Source organism: Antechinus flavipes, chromosome 1 (genome assembly GCF_016432865.1).
Source record: "Antechinus flavipes isolate AdamAnt ecotype Samford, QLD, Australia chromosome 1, AdamAnt_v2, whole genome shotgun sequence".
NCBI lineage: Eukaryota > Metazoa > Chordata > Mammalia > Dasyuromorphia > Dasyuridae > Antechinus > Antechinus flavipes.
In genome coordinates this window covers 516,947,990-516,965,863 of record NC_067398.1, presented here as the reverse complement: position 1 = coordinate 516,965,863, position 17,874 = coordinate 516,947,990, and the positions used below count along the sequence as shown (strand labels likewise).

At 33.3% G+C, this 17,874-nt stretch overlaps 1 protein-coding gene across 1 annotated transcript in view; it reads right to left on the bottom strand.

Annotated features, from left to right (window-relative positions):
• Positions 1-17,874, bottom strand: part of CDH7 (cadherin 7) — a 209,631-nt gene that overhangs the window by 43,647 nt on the left and 148,110 nt on the right. The window contains exon 7 of the mRNA XM_051970519.1: positions 1,792-2,045. Coding sequence (XP_051826479.1) covers positions 1,792-2,045 — 254 coding nt within the window. The remainder of the gene's footprint in view (positions 1-1,791; positions 2,046-17,874) is intronic.

The window sequence follows — 17,874 nt, the reverse complement described above, 5'->3', positions numbered from 1 at the left end:
TGGGGAAATAAAATATTATTTTAAAATACCAATAGCTAACATTTATATAGCACATATTATGTATGTCAGGCAGTGTCCTAAGTGCTTTAAAATTATATAATACTTAAATAGCAAACCTAGTAGTCTATTTTCTGTCTGAGAGATTGCATTTAGCACTAGACTAATTATAATCTCAAATGATGTCTAAGTCCTGATTCCTAACTCTTCTATTTAGAGAAACTGCCCTCCTGGATAGCTTTGTCACTTGAGTTATGGACAGGATGTGAACAGCTGTGAAGGACAAAACAACTTGTGTAAACTGCTTTCAACAAATAATGTCCAAATTCCCTCAACAAACAAACAAAAATGCCTGTATCATAGCATGATAGTGGCAATAGTGTGGCCAGATGATGTTGGAAGAATGTATTTCACTATGGTGGGGAGCAGAAATGCTAAGGAAAAAAAAAAAACATTATATACTATAAACTTGGTTTATAGGTTGATATGTTCTATCTCTGGGATAAAACTGAATTCATTTTGCATGAGCCTCTTTGTCCACAAAAGTGAGGCTACCAAATTACAAATATGCTCCCTTTATTTATCATATAGTTAGCTTTATATTTAAGAACAAAGAATTATACTTCCTTAAAAAACAATACTCTCAGAATTACTTGCAAAGCATATATGGAACAAACAAGCTTATTTCTGCACAATTCTCAAGTATAATTCTGCCTCTAGCACAGAATTTTGCTTACATGAACTAACATTGATTTGTTCATATATATTTAATGAATACCATCTATATACTGGACCCTCTAAAGTGAAAAGGTAAAATAAAGATCATTAATGATTTAATTCATGAAAATAACACACATTATCAATGGGAGGAAAATATGACAATCTTTGTTGCAAGTGTAGGGACAAAGCAGAAAAGACATGCCCCTTCCAATTTATATGTGTAAATATTCTGAAATTTACAGTTTGATAGTTTTATAGCTTGAATCACTGAAAGATTGACCAGACCAGGGTGAGACTTGATCTCAGGTCTTCCTGACTCCAAGCATAGCTCTATATATCCTATGAATCTCTCCAAAGGAACACACTGTATTTAAATATGAAAGAACATAACCTGCTTATAGTCAGGAGTTGTTCCTTTTTCGTCTTTGTACCCACTGTGTCTAACATGATGTTGGTACATAGCATTTAATTTAATTTAAATTAAAATGCTTGTTGTATTTAATTTAAGTGAATCAAAGGATCCTTAAAAGATAGATCATGTGTGTACTTTCATCATTTTCAAAAACAAAGTTGACATAATAAACTAAGCTAGCCATCAAAATAAACAAGTGTAAAAAATCTTATTTGTCTGACAAAGTAATCCCTAATTTAAACTGTTTACAGCTATCTTTTTAACACTTACATTTATTCTGGCGCTAGGATTTGCATCACTTCGCTTCTCAAAAGAGTTTGTCCTGAAATAAATTCAGCATAATTGACTTAATAGGACTATAAGCTATGTTTGTAGATAGATTTCTCCAAAACTGCTATAAAATAAATGACCTTAAATAATAAGGTAACATTATTAGCAAAATTATTTTTATTTTATATCATGATAATATTGTCTTTCAATGATATTGTTTCATTTGTCCTGGTTTTAAATCAGTAGACTGAAAATCAAAATAATCTGATAACGTTTATAGCAATGTTCTGTATGTGCAGCATTTTGATAGCATACTAAGCTGGTAAAAACACATAACCTGGCAAAACCCATGAAACCAAAAAGAAAGAGGAACAAATGATCCTGAAAATTACCTAACAGGACTGTTTGAAGAATCTGGATCATGTGCTGTTACAGTTCCAATGATATTGCCAACTTGGGTGGCTTCAGACACCTCCATGGAATATAAACGGGAGCTAAACACAGGGGGCTCATCCACGTCTTCCACAATTATCTTCACTGTTGTCATATCACTAAAGGGTCCCAGACTCAGGAAGCGAGGATCAACATGTTTATTGGCGGCTTCTATGCGCAGTGTATAACTTGTCTTGGCTTCAAAATCCAGCTCCTGTAGAGAAAGTTATTTGGAAAATTTAATTACCAATTAAATACATGGCAGAGAAGGGCTCTTTCATTTATGAATGTCAATGAGGATATAAAGAACTTTGCCATCAAAGTACAATGTCAGCATTCAACAATAATAAATAATAATAAGGCAATAAGCATCCATGCAGCTTTCTTACCTACCAGATAATGGTAAATGTTTTTCTAGTTAATTCAATCCACTTGACTGTTGTATACTGCTTAGATAAACCCTGGTCTTTTGAATATTATCTGAAAGGCCACTGATAAGATGTAAATTTTTTTTTCCCACATGGATATCAATGTTATATTTACCTACTATATAATTTAATTGCACTATCCTGAGATACACACTAAAATGAGAGTAAAATATGACATACTTCTAAGCTCAAATTTTAAAGGCCTAGTCCATTGATTTTAGAGAATAAATTGAGAAACTGATCACTGGGGTGCTCAGAATACTGCAGGAGATAATGGCCAATAGCTGCAAATGAACACTGTATTATGTGGTTGAGAAATACAGCTTATCATTCCTGGATAAAATACCCAAGTTTTTGAAGACTGATTATTTCCCAGGCAACAGATGCAAATAATAGCTGTATACCTTAATTTGAAATTCTCAGTAATTATCTTTGGATGTTTAGGAATTAAGTAAGTAGAGTTGATGACTGCTCAAATCTAAATCCATACCTGACAGTAGTTTATTGAGAGTTTTATGTATGAGAAAGTTATAGTATCTATATTTCAGTAGCTCTTCTTATCCTTACCAACAAGCATTTAAAAAGTAATTAATATGTCAGGCATTATATTAAGCACTAGAGATATTGGAAAGGCAAAAATCTGTTTATTGTCCTTATAATGCTTACATTCTAATGAAAGAACATATAAAACAACTATGTACCTGTGAGACACGACACTTACATTCCACCCCCTTCTTTCTCTCTACACATACATATTTTAAATGGGAATGCACTCTAGGGGAGATAGACTGTTAGATAGATTCCTTCTTGGAGGAAAAGAGGAAAACCTGGTAGGGGGGGCGGTAAGGATGGAAAAGATTTTAGATATGACAGAAAACTAGTGGGAAATGCAATGCTGTTTGTAAAATATTTATCCCAAACAAAACCATACAATATATTAAAGGTTTTGTTTTATTCAATCAGTATTTATTAAATACATACTATGTTTCAGACACTATGTTTTTTTATTTATTTTTTTAACACACATTGCTTTATAAGTCACATTGTGAGAGAAAAATCAGAGCAAAACAGAAAAACATGGGAGAGAAAAAAAAAAGAAAAAAGTGAATATTGCATGTATTGATTTACATTCAGCCTTTTTAGTTCTTTTTCTGGATTCAGATGGAATTTTCTGTCCACAGTCTATTGGGATTGTTTTGAATCAATGAACCACTGGGAAGAAGAGAGTCTTTCATAGTTGTGCATCACATATTCTTACTATTATTGTATACAATGTATTCCTGGTTTTGCTTGTTTCATTCGGCATCAGTTTCATGTAAATCGTTCCAGGCTTTTCTAAAATCATCTTTCTCATCATTTTTTATAAGACAATAATATCCCATTATCTTCATATAGTAGAAAATTTTCAGCCATTTCCCAATTGATGAACATCTACTCATTTTCCAATTCTTTGTTACCACAAAAGATTAGAAATTTTAATAGAATAATAAGCATATAGCCAATAAAATTTAAACTTGAGACCATTCAAGTTTCTTCAGGATTCAAAGAATTATGTGTAAATACGCCCTTAATAATGACAGCAATTCTATTTTTTTCTAATGTATATAGATTAAGTGGTGACGACAGCTTTTGTTGTTAAATTCAAGGTTGCCCCTAATAACTGCCCTAATAATATCATTTATCTCCAGTGATAACAAAGAACTTAAGCTAGAAATGAATAAATGAAATTTTGGTAAACTTAATGTCTTTTTGTGTTAACTTTTCTTAAAAATGGATAAAATATTAAAGTGAAGATGAGTTAAATTGTAACAATTGGAATTTTATTTTTATTTTTTTAATATTTTATTTTACTTTATAATAACTTTATATTGACAGAATCCATGCCAGGGTAATTTTTTTACAACATTATCCCTTGCATTTGCTTCTGTTCCGATTTTTCCCCTCTCTCCCTTCACCCCCTCCCCTAGATGGCAAGCAGTCCTATATATGTTAGATATGTTGCAGTATTTCCTAGATACAATATATATTTGCAGAAAACAATGGGAATTTTAAACTGAATACAACCACTGATTTTCTTTTCTTTTTTAATTCAATCCAATATGATTGAACAATATCTATCAAGAACCTGTTATGTGTAAGACAATATATGTTAGGACACTGGGATTATGGTAAAAAATGAAATTGTCTTTTTCCTCAAAGATCCCACATTCTGAAAAAATGGGAGAGGTATAGTTTTATTGATGTGTGTTTTCTTTATATCCTGGAGTCATTTTCTTGTATTAATCTCCTTACTGCTCTTTAACATCTCCCCACTCATTAATTTAACCTTTCAATGTAAAAACAAAATAAAAACAAAAACAAATAAAATCAAGACTTTATCAGAGAGTGAAAATTCCTACTTCTCTATGGAGAAAAGGCAGGTATTTTTGGGGACTACGATTGTCCATTACAAGTAAAGAGATATTACTGGCCTTCTAGTTGGCTTTCCTTTACATTATTTTGGTTCTTGTGTTTACCTAGTTCATGGTTCATGGTTTACCTAGCTCTGCTTATTTCAGAGTCTTACAGTTAATGCAAATTTTCCATGTTTCCCCAATTTCCTTACATTCACTTTTTTTCTTATTTAATAACAAATAACTGGATAGAGTTTTATGGTTTGTAAAGCATTTTAAAAGTTTTTTCATTTTACCATCACAACCACCCTGGGAAGTACTTATATTTATCCTCATTTTGTAGCTAACAAAACTGATGTAGACAAAGATCAATGCTTTGCTTCATATTCTCATAGGTAATAAGTGTCTGACATTGGACTTGAATTCAGGTTTCTCCTAATTCCAGGTAAAACACCCTAGCAACAGTGCCACATAGTGTACTCATGTTGCATTTATCATCCAATATATTCACAATACAAAATTTGCTCAGCTATTACCCAATTATTGGCATCTAATTTTTTAATATCACAAAAAAGCATGGCTATTAAATTTTTTTCAAGTATTGGATCTTTCGGTCTCTGATATCTTTGAGGTACATGACAAATAATACCTTTACTTAAGTCTTTGTTAAATTTGAACCCAGTCACTATTTTAATTTGGCAATGGCTAAAACATGTATAAAACTCCCCACTCATTCAGATACTTTCATGGATCCCCCAAGTATCTTTATTTATACTATGAATGGGTAATTTGTTCTTTGTGCTCTGACATTTCACATTAAACTGGTCATTCTTGAAAACAAAATTACTTCTCTAACCTCCAAACAGACGGGCTTCATATAGAAGTAATTTCAAAGAATGTCGTTTCAACTTGTGCTTTCAAATCAGTAGAAAACAACAAAAATCTTTTAGACATCCATTCAGATTTTAAACATTACCAACAGAGGTATCAAAACCTCTTTTATAACTTAAATTATGATGTATAAAAGGGACTTTAATTTTTTTATTGCAGAAATGAGTGCAGTTATTTTGTATCAAAATACTTTAAAAAATACTTGAGCAATGATATGAGGCACATGCCTTTGGATGCCATTAAGTAATGAAGAAATACAAAAACAAAAATGGTGATGGGATGCCTAAAAGCTATTGTGAAATCAGGAATAAATAAATATATAACATATTATGCTTCAGAATTTTAAAATGAGATTGCTACTGCTACATATCATGGACCTTTCTCAATTTAGGAATAAGTACCAAAAAAAGTATTTGGGATATTAAAGACTAGTGTTAGAAAAGGAGAAAGCAATCTATAATTTTTTTTCTTTTTTCCATAGCTGATTTTTTTTAAATAATAGTTTTTTATTTACAAGGTATATGTATAGGTAATTTTACAGCATTGACAATTGCCAAACCTTTTGTTCCAATTTTTCCCCTCCTTCCCCCCATCCTCTTCCCATGATGGCAGGTTGGCCAATATATGTTAAGTATGTTAAAGCATATATGTCCTAACAGTTATTTTGCTGTACAAAAAGAGCTGGAGTTTGAAGTAGTGTACCATTAGCCTGTGAAGGAAATCAAAATGCAGGCAGACATAAATAGAGGGATTGTGAATTCTATGTAATGATTCATCTTCCAGAGTTCTTTTGCTGGGAGTAGCTGGTTCAGCTCATTACTCCTCTATTGGAACTGATTTAGGCATCCTATCACCTCATTGCTGAAGATGGCCAGGTCTATCAGAATTGGGCATCATATAGTATTGTTTTTGAAGTATATAATGATCTTCTGGTCCTGCTCATTTCAGTCAGCATCAGTTCATGTAAGTCTCTCCAGGCTTTTCTGAAATCATCCTGCTAGTCATTTCTTTCTTTTTTTAAAATTTAATAACATTTTATTGACAGAACCCATGCCAGGGTAATTTTTTACAACATTATCCCTTGTACTCACTTCTGTTCCAATTTTCCCCCTCCCTCCTTTCACCCCCTCCCCCAGATGGCAAGCAGTCCTTTACATGTTAAATAGATTACAGTATATCCTAGATACAATATATGTGTGTAGAACCGAACAGTTCTCTTGTTGCATTGTTGAATTGGATTCAGAAGGTATAAATAACCAGGGAAGAAAAACAAAGATGCAAGCAGTTTATATTCATTCCCCAGTATTCTTTCTTTGGGTATAGCTGCTTCTGTCCAGCCTTGATCAACTGAAACTGAATTAGCTCTCTTTACCGAAGAGATTCACTTTCATCAGAACACATCCTCAAACAGTATCGTTGTTGAGGTATATAATGATCTCCTGGTTCTGCTCATTTCACTTAGTATCAGTTCATGTAAGTCTTGCCAGTCCTCTCTGTATTCATCCTGCTGGTCATTCCTTACAGAACAATAATATTCCATAACGTTCATATACCACAATTTACTCAACCATTCTTCAATTGATGGGCATCCATTCATTTTCCAGCTTCTAGCCACTACAAAGAGGGCTGCCACAAACATTTTGGCACATACAGGTCCCTTTCCCTTCTTTAGTATCTCTTTGGGGTATAAGCCCAGTAGAAACACTGCTGGATCAAAGAGTATGCACAGTTTGATAACTTTTTGCGCATAGTTCCAAATTGCTCTCCAGAATGGCTGGATATGTTCACAATTCCACCAACAATGTATCAGTGTACCTGTTTTCCCACATCCCCTCCAACATTCCACATTATCTTTCCCTGTCATTCTAGCCAATCTAACAGGTGTGTAGTGGTATCTCAGAGATGTCTTAATTTGCATTTCCTGGATTAATAATGATTTGGAGCATATTTTCATATGTCTATAAATAGTTTTAATTTCTTTGTCTGAGAATTGTCTGTTCATATCCTTTGACCATTTATCAATTGGAGAATGGCTTGATTTCTTATAAATTAGAGTCAATTCTATATATATTTTGGAAACGAGGTCTTTATCAGAACCTTTGACTGTAAAAATGTTTTCCCAGTTTATTGTTTCCCTTCTAATCTTGTCTGCATTTGTTTTTGTTTGTACAAAAACTTTTCAATTTGATATAATCAAAATTTTCTATTTTGTGGTCAGTAATGATCTCTAGTTCTTCTTTGGTCATAAATTCCTTCCTCTTCCACAGGTCTGATAGGTAAACTATCCTATGCTCTTCCAATTTATTTATAATCTCATTCTTTATGCCTAGGTCATGAACCCATTTTGACCTTATCTTGATGTACGGTGTTAAGTGTGGGTCAATGCCTAGTTTCTGCCATACTGATTTCCAATTTTCCCAGCAATTTTTGTCAAATAATGTGTTCTTATCCTAAAAACTGGGGTCTTTGGGTTTGTCAAACACTAGATTATTAAAGTTATTGGCTGTTTTGTCCTTTGAACCTAACCTATTCTATTGATCAACTAGTCTATTTCTTAGCCAATACCAGATGGTTTTAGTAACTGCTGCTTTATAATATAATTTTAGATCTGGTACAGCTAGGCCACCTTCATATGATTTTTTTTTCATTAATTCCCTTGAAATTCTTGACCTTTTGTTTTTCCATATGAACTTTGTTGTTATTTTTTCTAATTCATCAAAGTAGTTTTTTGGGAGTCTGATTGGTATAGCGCTAAATAGATTAATTTAGATAGTATTGTTATCTTTATTATATTTGCTCACTCAATCCAAGAGCATTTAATATTTTTTCCAGTTGGTTAGATCAGACTTAATTTGTGTGGAAAGTGTTTGGTAGTTTTGCTCATAAAGTTTCTCATTTTCCATTGGCAGATAGATTCCTAAATATTTTATACAATCAGTAGTTACTTTAAATGGAATTTCTCTTTATAACTCTAACTATTGGGTTTTGTTGGTGATATATAAGAATGTTGATGACTTATGTGGGTTTATTTTGTATCCTGCAACTTTGCTAAAGGTGTGGACTGTTTCTAATAACTTTTTAGTAGAATCTCTGGCATTCTCTAAGTATACCATCATATCAGCAAAGAGTGATAATTTAGTTTCCTCGTTACCTATTCTTATTCCTTTAATCTCTTTCTCAACTCTCATTGCCAAAACTAGCATTTCTAATACAATATCAAATAGTAATGGTGATAGTGGGCAATCTTGTTTCACTCCTGATCTTACTGGGAATGGTAGCAGTTTGTCCTCGTTACATATGATGCTTACTGCTGGTTTTAAATAGGTGCTCCTGATTATTTTAAGGAAAAGTCAATTTATTCCTCACTCTCAAGAGTTTTCAATAGGAATGGATGTTGGATTTTATCAAATGCTTTTTCTGCATCTATTGAGATGATTATATGGTTTTTGTTAATTTGATTATTAATATGGCCCATTATCCTGATAGTTGTCCTAATATTGAACCAGCCCTGCATTCCTCGTATAAATCCTACTTGATCATGGCGTATTATCCTGGGGATGATTTTCTGTAATCTTTTTGCTAATATCTTATTTAAGATTTTAGCATCAATATTCATCAGGGAGATTGGTCTATAATTTTCTTTCTCTATTTTCAACCTACCTGGTTTAGGTATCAGTACCATGTCTGTGTCATAAAAGGAATTTGGTAGGACTCCTTTGTTGGAATCCTTACTAACTGCTAACTAATTAGAGTTGATCTAATCTTACAAGAAGATGTTTTGGGCCAGAACCTGAAACAAGATACTAAGTAGAACTAATTGATACAATGCTTGTGTTCAGACCTTTACTTATTGGAATTCACAAATATGGGAGATTCACAAAGTTAACTGTGTAACTTTGTGAATTCACACCTTCCTTGAAGCTCTTAGGGCCAGAGAGCACGATGGGAGATATCCCACAATTCCTCTCTCTCATATATAAGAAACAGACAGAGGCTCTCAGAGAGAGATTCATTCCATTTTCCACTTGGCTGGCTGGTGGCAGAAGAGAATGCAGCTGATTTAGATTGAGAGGGGAGCGTCAAGTGAGTTCAGCCAGAAGCCCTCTCTGAGTGAGGAGTTTTACTTTGGAACATTGACTGTGGTCAGAGAGGAGCACTCTGGGAGATTGAAAGCCAGAAGCCCTCTCTCAGAGGCAAGACAGATTCAAATTGGAGCCGAATTGGAGGCTGAAGAAGGCAGAGGTAGAAGCAAAGGACAAAGATGCAAGAGCTGCAAGAGAGATCCATTCCATTTTCCACTTGGCTGGCTGGGCTGAAGGACAAACCTCTGGATTTGGAGACATTCAGAGGTAACTCTTGGAACCAAGCAGAGAGATAGGCCTCTAAGCTAATAGGTTTATATTGGAGACAATAAAAGATCTGAACTTTTATCACCTGGCTGTGTTTTGAGGTGATTATTACTTTCAATGGCAACTAAGGCTGCCTCCAGAAAACCTCCCCTGAGAAACCAACTTGCCCCAAGAGAAAAACCATCATATATATTTTAAAGAAGAAAAAGAACACCACATTTCATAATGAAAAACAAAACAAATATGTGTAGTAATACCAATACATGTATTCTTCGTCTTTTTAGGCAGTGTCTGTTAAGTTTATATTTAGTTAACAATTCATCTTGCAGGTTGATACATACAAAAATAATTTTGAGAGAATAGAGCATAGATTTAAAATTGGATGTGGCATTAAAAGTCAACCATTTTCATATCTTCATTTTACAAATAGGGAAGCTGAGACCTAGAAAAATTAAATAATTTCCATCCATAGTCATACAAGTAATAAAATGACAAATGAAAATTTGAACAAGACCTTCTTATTCCATATCCAATGTTCTTTCTCCTTTAAAATATTTTTATGGCATAAATCTAAATTTCTATTTTTTAAAAGTCTGCTTTCCAAATCCTTATGTTCAAAGCACTCATCAGAGCTACAAAATATTTCTTCCACTATACTAATCTTACTCCCAAATCAACCTAATAATATTTTTTAAATGAGACTAATGAGGTATAGGGATGAAGAGAAACCAAGAAAAGGGATGATTTTTTTTTGTAATATCAATTTTGCTTGATACTAGCAAGTGACCAATTTCGAATTCAGAACATTCATCAAGGGGAAAAATAGAGAAGAAGATGACTGTATGATGTAGTGGGAAAAGCCCTAGTTTTAGAAACAAAGGACACAGATTTAAATACTGACTGATTAACTTTGTGAACTTGAGCAAGTAATTTATTGCCTCCTCACTTTAATTTCCTTCTCTTGAAAATAAGTGTATTAGACTAGATCAAAGGTGTCAAACAGTTAACATTGACCAGTACCAGATAAAAGCATAATTGGGAAATATTTAACAAAATAAAAGTTCAATGAAACAGTTTTGTCAATAATGTAGTCCACAGAGATCCTCATGTATGATTAAGTGGTTCAGTTCTTTTTGAGTTTTATACCAAGTGGATACATGATCTTTAATACACATTGCTTTTTTAATCATGTTGGGTGAAAAAAATCAGAGTAAAACTGAAAAATGACAGAGAGGAAAAAAAGAACAGAAAAAAAGAAGTGAATATAGCATTTGTAAATTTGATTTACCTTCAATCTCCAAAGATTTTTTTCTGGATGCTGATGGCATTTTCTGTCCAAAGTCTATATTGGGATTATTTTGGATTACTGAACCACTGAGAAAAACTAAGTCTTATATATTTTGTCATCATACATTCTTGTTGTTATTATGTACAAATGTACAATGAATTCCTGTTTCTGCTGTTTTGCTCAGCATCAATTCATGAAATCTTTCTAGGCCTTTCTAAAATCAGCTTGTTCATCAATTTTTATAGGTATTTCATTACCTTCATATACCACAGCTTATATAACCATTCCCCAATTGATGGACATCTACTCATTTTCCAATTCTTTACTATTACAAAAAAGAGCTGCTACAAACATTTTTGCACATGTGGTTCCTTTTCCTTCTTGTAAGATTTCCTTGGGGCATAGACAATGGCACTGCTGGGTCAAAGGATATGCACAGGTTTATAGCTCTTTGGATAATTAGATATATAATCCCTTTCTTTCCTTATTTGTTTATGCTATGCTCCTTTATGCCCAAATCATGTATCCATTTTGATCTTCTTTTGGTATGGGGTGTGAGATATAAGTCTATGCTGAGTTTCTCACATATTATTTTCCAATTTTCCCAGAAATGATTTTGAAATAGTGGGTTATTATTCCAGAAGCTAGAGTTGGGGATTTATTAAATATTAGATTGCTTTAGGCCTTAATTATTGTGTCATTGATATCTAATCTATTGCACTGATATATCACTCTATTTCTTAGCCAGTACCAAATGGTTTTGATGGCTGCTGCTTTATAATATAGTTTTAGGTTTGGAACTGCTAAGCCACCAATCTTTTTTTTTTCATTAATTCCCCTGATATTCTTGACTTTTTGTTCTTCCAGATGAATATTGTCATTATTTTTTCTAGTCCTCTAAAGTATTTGTGGCAGTTTGATTGGTATGGCACTGAACAAGTGGATCAATTTGGGCAGAATTGTCATTTTTAATTTTATTAGCTTAGTCTACCCATGAGCAATTGATATTTCTTTCCAATTGTTTATATCTGACTTTATTTGTGTAACAAATGTTTTGTAACTGTGTTCATATAGTTTTGGGTTTTGATTTGGCAGGGAGACCTCCGTGATCATTAAGGTGCCATCTAGTATGTACTCTATAATTCTATGATATTGCCTGCTAAATTTCAGATCCTTGGTGGGAAAGAATTTGTTAATCATTTTAAAAAGAAGAGAGGTCTAAAAATTCCTTGAGCCAGATTATAAACAGTGCTAAAGGAACCATGTCTATTGACTTGGGTCAAGTGTTTTTCTAGTCATATTGTATCAAGTTTTACCTCTAAAATCCTTGATACCATTATGTTTGTGGCTGCAGCTTCCATTACTTTGAAACAACTCTCTTCCCACAAACAACTCCCAGAGAACTTCTTTCTGCCCCAGCTATCCTAGAAGCTTTCCCCAGTGAAGCCGTTTCCTCCATCTTCATTGACATAGCTTACTAGCATAGGACCAATAAAATTCCCAAGCCATGAAGGTGCTGAGCCTCTCAGATTTTGTACTTACTGAAGACTTGAGTTATTCTACTGTGAAGCCTGATGGATGACCGGTTGCCATTTCAGATAAGGAGTCTGAAGAAGACCTGCTAAGTACCAAAGTATCCTTACTGCATGCCTTTGTTGGGTTAAGACAATGAAAAGCTCCTCTTTGGTTAAAATGTTCTGTGCATCACTGGTATCTCATTTAGTTCCAACATTAAAGAGGGTGCTGCTGCTTTAGACCAGTACAGACAACAGTGATTATACAGCAATTAACATCTTCGAATGCAAGAAATGTGTCCTCCAGTCTTGCCCATGTGAGCACTTGGAGTCTCCAAGCTGAGATGAACTATCATTCCCATGCTATGAATCTCAGTAGCAGTTTTTTTCCAATATGTGAGTCACAGAGATTTCCAGAGGCTTCCAAACAGGCAAAAGATTTGGGAGTGAATTTAACATAGGGTAAAATAAATACTTGTCAACCATGTGAAGAAAGAGTGTGAACCCAATATAATTTTATCTAAGAAAATCCAATGTTAGCAAAAACATAAACCAATATTCAAGAAAATTTTCTATATCAAATAGGCAATTTAAATATCTATTGCTTTCTCCCTCTCTCCCCATCCCTTCCTTTGTGTCTCTGTCTTTGTCTCTCTTTCTTCCTATATTCTGTTATTGTTTTCTTAAAGTTTAGAGCATAGGGATTTAAATTAATAAGACTTACAGAAGAAACAATTTAATAAAACTCCCTGTATTTCCCTTTCTTTTTCTTTTTTTAAATGTATGTTTAGTTTCTGGTTATTGGCCAAATGAGCTTTTATTATATTTAATGATCTCCTTTTAGATTTAAACCTTTTACTGATTCATGATTTTATATTTTAGGATAGGGGCCAACTTAAATCTTTTTGGAAAGCCTCCAGATTTTTTTCTTTTCTTTCCAATAATGGTTCTACTAACTGTCCCTACTCTATTCAACAAAGATTCACCCGAATTTCCCAGCAACTTACAATTTATCAACTTCAATAATGATTAAACTCCTACAGGCTTCAGAGCACTATGCTGCCAGGCACTAAGGAGATACAAAGATTAAATGATATGTTCCCCACTTTCATGATGCTCATAATTAGGTAAAAGAATATAACATCACCATAACTAGCATTTATATATTAGTCTATTATTTATAAGTACTCTACATATTTTGTTCAATTTCTTCAAATTATCCTATAATGTAGGTACTGCTAAGCTCATTTTATAAATGAGGAAACTAAGGTTGATTAAGCTTCAGTGTTTGCTAAGGACATAGCTCGTACTCTGAGGCACTATTCAAATACAGATATTACTTGCTCTAACTCTAGAACTCTGTACACCTCACCGCTTAGAAAAATATACACAAATATGAATGCTACAAAATTACAGAGGATATGTATACAAAAGAGAACATATATTATGTTTTCTATGTACAATTCAAATGTTGTTTGATAGCTAATCTGAAAAGAATCATTACTAAACAATTGTTTATGAAAGAAATTGTGGATAAAGTGGCATTTCTGCTTAGTATCAAAGACTGTATTGAAATCCTTCATATAGAAAGTGAAGATTAAGATATAGCAGCATGACCAAAAGAACAGAATACATAGAAATATTTTTTAAAAGACTAGATAAAAGAAGCTGTTTTCTGCCTCCTTTCCTACTTAACCTTAATGGGAATTGTCAATCAAATTGAGACCTGGAAAAGATCTTAGTTTAAAAAGGACAAGGTCTTCCATTGCAACTGGGGCCAGCTCCAGTCTTCCTAATCTATATCTTGTTAGTGGACATGAATATGAACAAACAATTTTAAGATGAAATTAAAACCATCTATAGTCATATGAAAAACTTGTTTTTAAATCTCTATTCATTAGAGCAATTTAAAATAACTCTTGAGGTACCATCTCTCAACTCTCAGATTGGCTAAAAGGACAGGAAAAGATAACGATAAATGTGGGAGGGGATGTGGGTAAAATGGGACATTAATATAGTGTTGGTGGAGTTGTGAAATACTCTTATCCTTCTGCATAGCAATTTGGAACTATGCCTAAAGGTGTATCAAACTGCGCTTACCCTTTGATCCTGCAGTAGCACTCACAGTACAAAACTAGAGTTATGTATGTCAAGGAAATCAGAAAGGATGGAAAAGGACTCACATATCCAAAAATGTTTATAGTAGCTTGTGAAGACCGTGTAGGTAAAATCAGCCGGAGTCAGGAATTCAGGTTAAGGGAAAAATCTCCAATCTTTATTGAAGTGAAGAGGTGAAGAAGGATTACGATAGCAATATGGGCAGCTGCGACAGAAAGCCAGCTAGCAGAGGGGGATCAGAGGTGAAAGGCAGTCATGATCGCAATGCGAGCAGCTGTGTCAAGATGCCAGCCAGCAGTCTCTCCTTCCGCTTCCCTTTACACTCCCTTGCCTCCACCCACCAAAAACGTCATTTCCTATAAAACACATCAGGACTTGCACAAAGAGTGGGCGGGGGCCATTCTTTCTCCAAGCACATATATTAATAGAGTATGGTCCAATTACTATTTAGTCTCACGTGCTTGGGACCTCAGTGCATCAACTCAAGCCTCAGCTCATTATAGTAGCTCTTTTTGTGGTAGCAAAGAATTGGAAAATGAGTTAATACTCATCACTTTGGGAATGGCTAAGTAAGTTATGATTTATTATTCTATAAAAGTGATGATTTAGAAAGATCTGGAAAGATTTACATGGACTGGTGCTGAGAAAAATTAGCAGAACCAGGAATACATTATACACAGTAACAGTAAAATTGTAAGATGATCCACTATGAATGATTTGGTTCTTCACCAGCAATTCAGTGATCCAAGACATTCCCAATAAACTTTGGATAGAAAATGCTATCTGTATCCAGAGAGAAATAACTATGGAGGTGAATGTAAATCAACACATGCTATTTTCACTTTTTTCCTTTTTCTTCTTTTTTTCCCCCTCTCATCTCATTTTAATGATGATTTTTCTCTCCCAACATGATTGAGAAAGAAATGTGCATTTAACAATTAACGTACATGTATAATCAATAAAGAAAATAAAACAATTTAAAAAGAGAATGAAGAAAGAAACCACATTTATATCATAGGGATAGTGGGCATATTAAGTGCAACAATATTCAAGAACATAATCACAAATATTTGTGGTGTAAATGCAAATAACTATTTTTACGTTGACGGATGAACAATGATAAAAACATCAATTAGGAAAGTTTATCTTGTCTATTAAACTAAATCCTGAACCTAGAATTGTGGAAGAAGGGATAAGAAATTTTCTAAAGTTTAGGTTTCAAGAGATATAGGAAGGGAAGAACAAGAGGGATTACTATATATATATATGGAATTATAGAAAATAAATGTGAAATAATGCTTTGAGTCATTCTCCCAAATCAAGTATTAGAAAGAGAGAAAGAGAGAGAGAGAGAGAAAGAAACAGATAAACAGAAAGACACATATATTTACAATTTTCCATTATTATTACTTGATCACCAAATATCTTTTTCTTCTAATGAGCATAATAGGGCACTATGCTATTCCCATCCCTACATCACTGACTTTATGTGCATCAGCTCATTTCAACTATTTTTTCATTGTTAACTCACCTTCTCACCTTCATAAAATGAATAAAAAATTGATGTTACATCATGCATACAGAGAACTCAACTTTATCTTCTGTTTTGATTTATTTATGACTATCATAATTGTGATAATCACATATTCAGGTGGAAAGTTAAGACTTGAAATACTACTTCCTCACAACAACCTTATGAAATCAATAGCATTCTTCTCAAGACTCAGTTCACAATGGCCCAGCTCAAATTCTCCATTATCCTGATCACTAATTTCTTTCTGCATCATTTCATTTGATGTCAATCTCTGTTATTCTTCATATGAAAAGTCTTTATTTTTGTCAGAAAGATATTTTTTCCTGGAACTATTTGAATCATCATTTTCAAATTCCATGTAGATTTTCCTTTTTTTTCCCACTCATTTTAAAAGTTTTTCTTTGCCAAGAAAACATTTAGCAATGAAATTCATATAAAATTTATCCAAAATGCAGCTGTGTCACATTGCATTATCATTTTCCTTGTTCTATTTTGCCAGCAAAACCACAGTACCTATTTTACTTATTTATCTTTAAATGTTTTAGTTGTTTTAATCAGCAAAGTTCTACCTTCTCATTATACTTCTTCAACCCTCACATCTATCCTACTGAAAACATAAGAAAAACAAAATCCATTATAAACATATATGGTTTTTGACTGATTAAAAAAAAAATTCCCCCACTGTCTATGTAAAAGAAATTGTTGCATTCTTAATCTTTCTCTTCTCTTAGAAGAGTAATATATCTTATCATTATGTTTTTAGATTTCTGGTTCATCATTATACTATTAAAATTACAAAATTATTCCATCAATTTACATAGCATAATTAGTTCAGCTATTATTTGGTTTATGGGTTCTCAGATTCTCATCCTTTGCTACTTCAAGAAGAGCTTTAAATATTTTTATACATACTTAGAATTTGTTTTGCTTAATATCCAATTCTTCCTCTAAATTTACCCTCTTTCTTAATTCATCCATCCTCCTCAACTTTTCCCTTTTCTCTATTTTTCTTACAAGTGAAATGGATTTTTGTACCCAATTGGGTCTATGTATTTTTTTTTTCTGTTGATTTGTTAAAATGGCATTGAGATTCAAGAGTCCAAGTTAAACACATTTGAGAGATGGCCCAAAGGCCATTAAAATCAATAGGCCTTGGCAACAAGTTGAAGATTTCTGTTTCTTTTCTTTCTTTCTGTATGTCTCTCTCATCCTCTATCTCTCTGTCTCTCCATCTCTGACTGTCTCTGTCTCTGTTTTTGTCTTTTTCTCTGTGTGTGTCTCTCTCTGCCTCTCTGTCTGTCTGTCTGTTGCATAAGCTTTATAGCTAATTCCTGTTTTCTCAAGTAGATAGCAGGGACAGAAGAAATTGAATGCTCATGTGATCTATTTCTTGGAAACTTTAGCACAGACAACAAAGATCTGTTAAAAATAGAAGTTATGAGCTAGGAAAATTTCCAAGATGACTATTAGATTGCAAAGCTGATGGACTGGGAAGATGGTTTTGCCCTCTGCAAGAATAGGAAAAGTA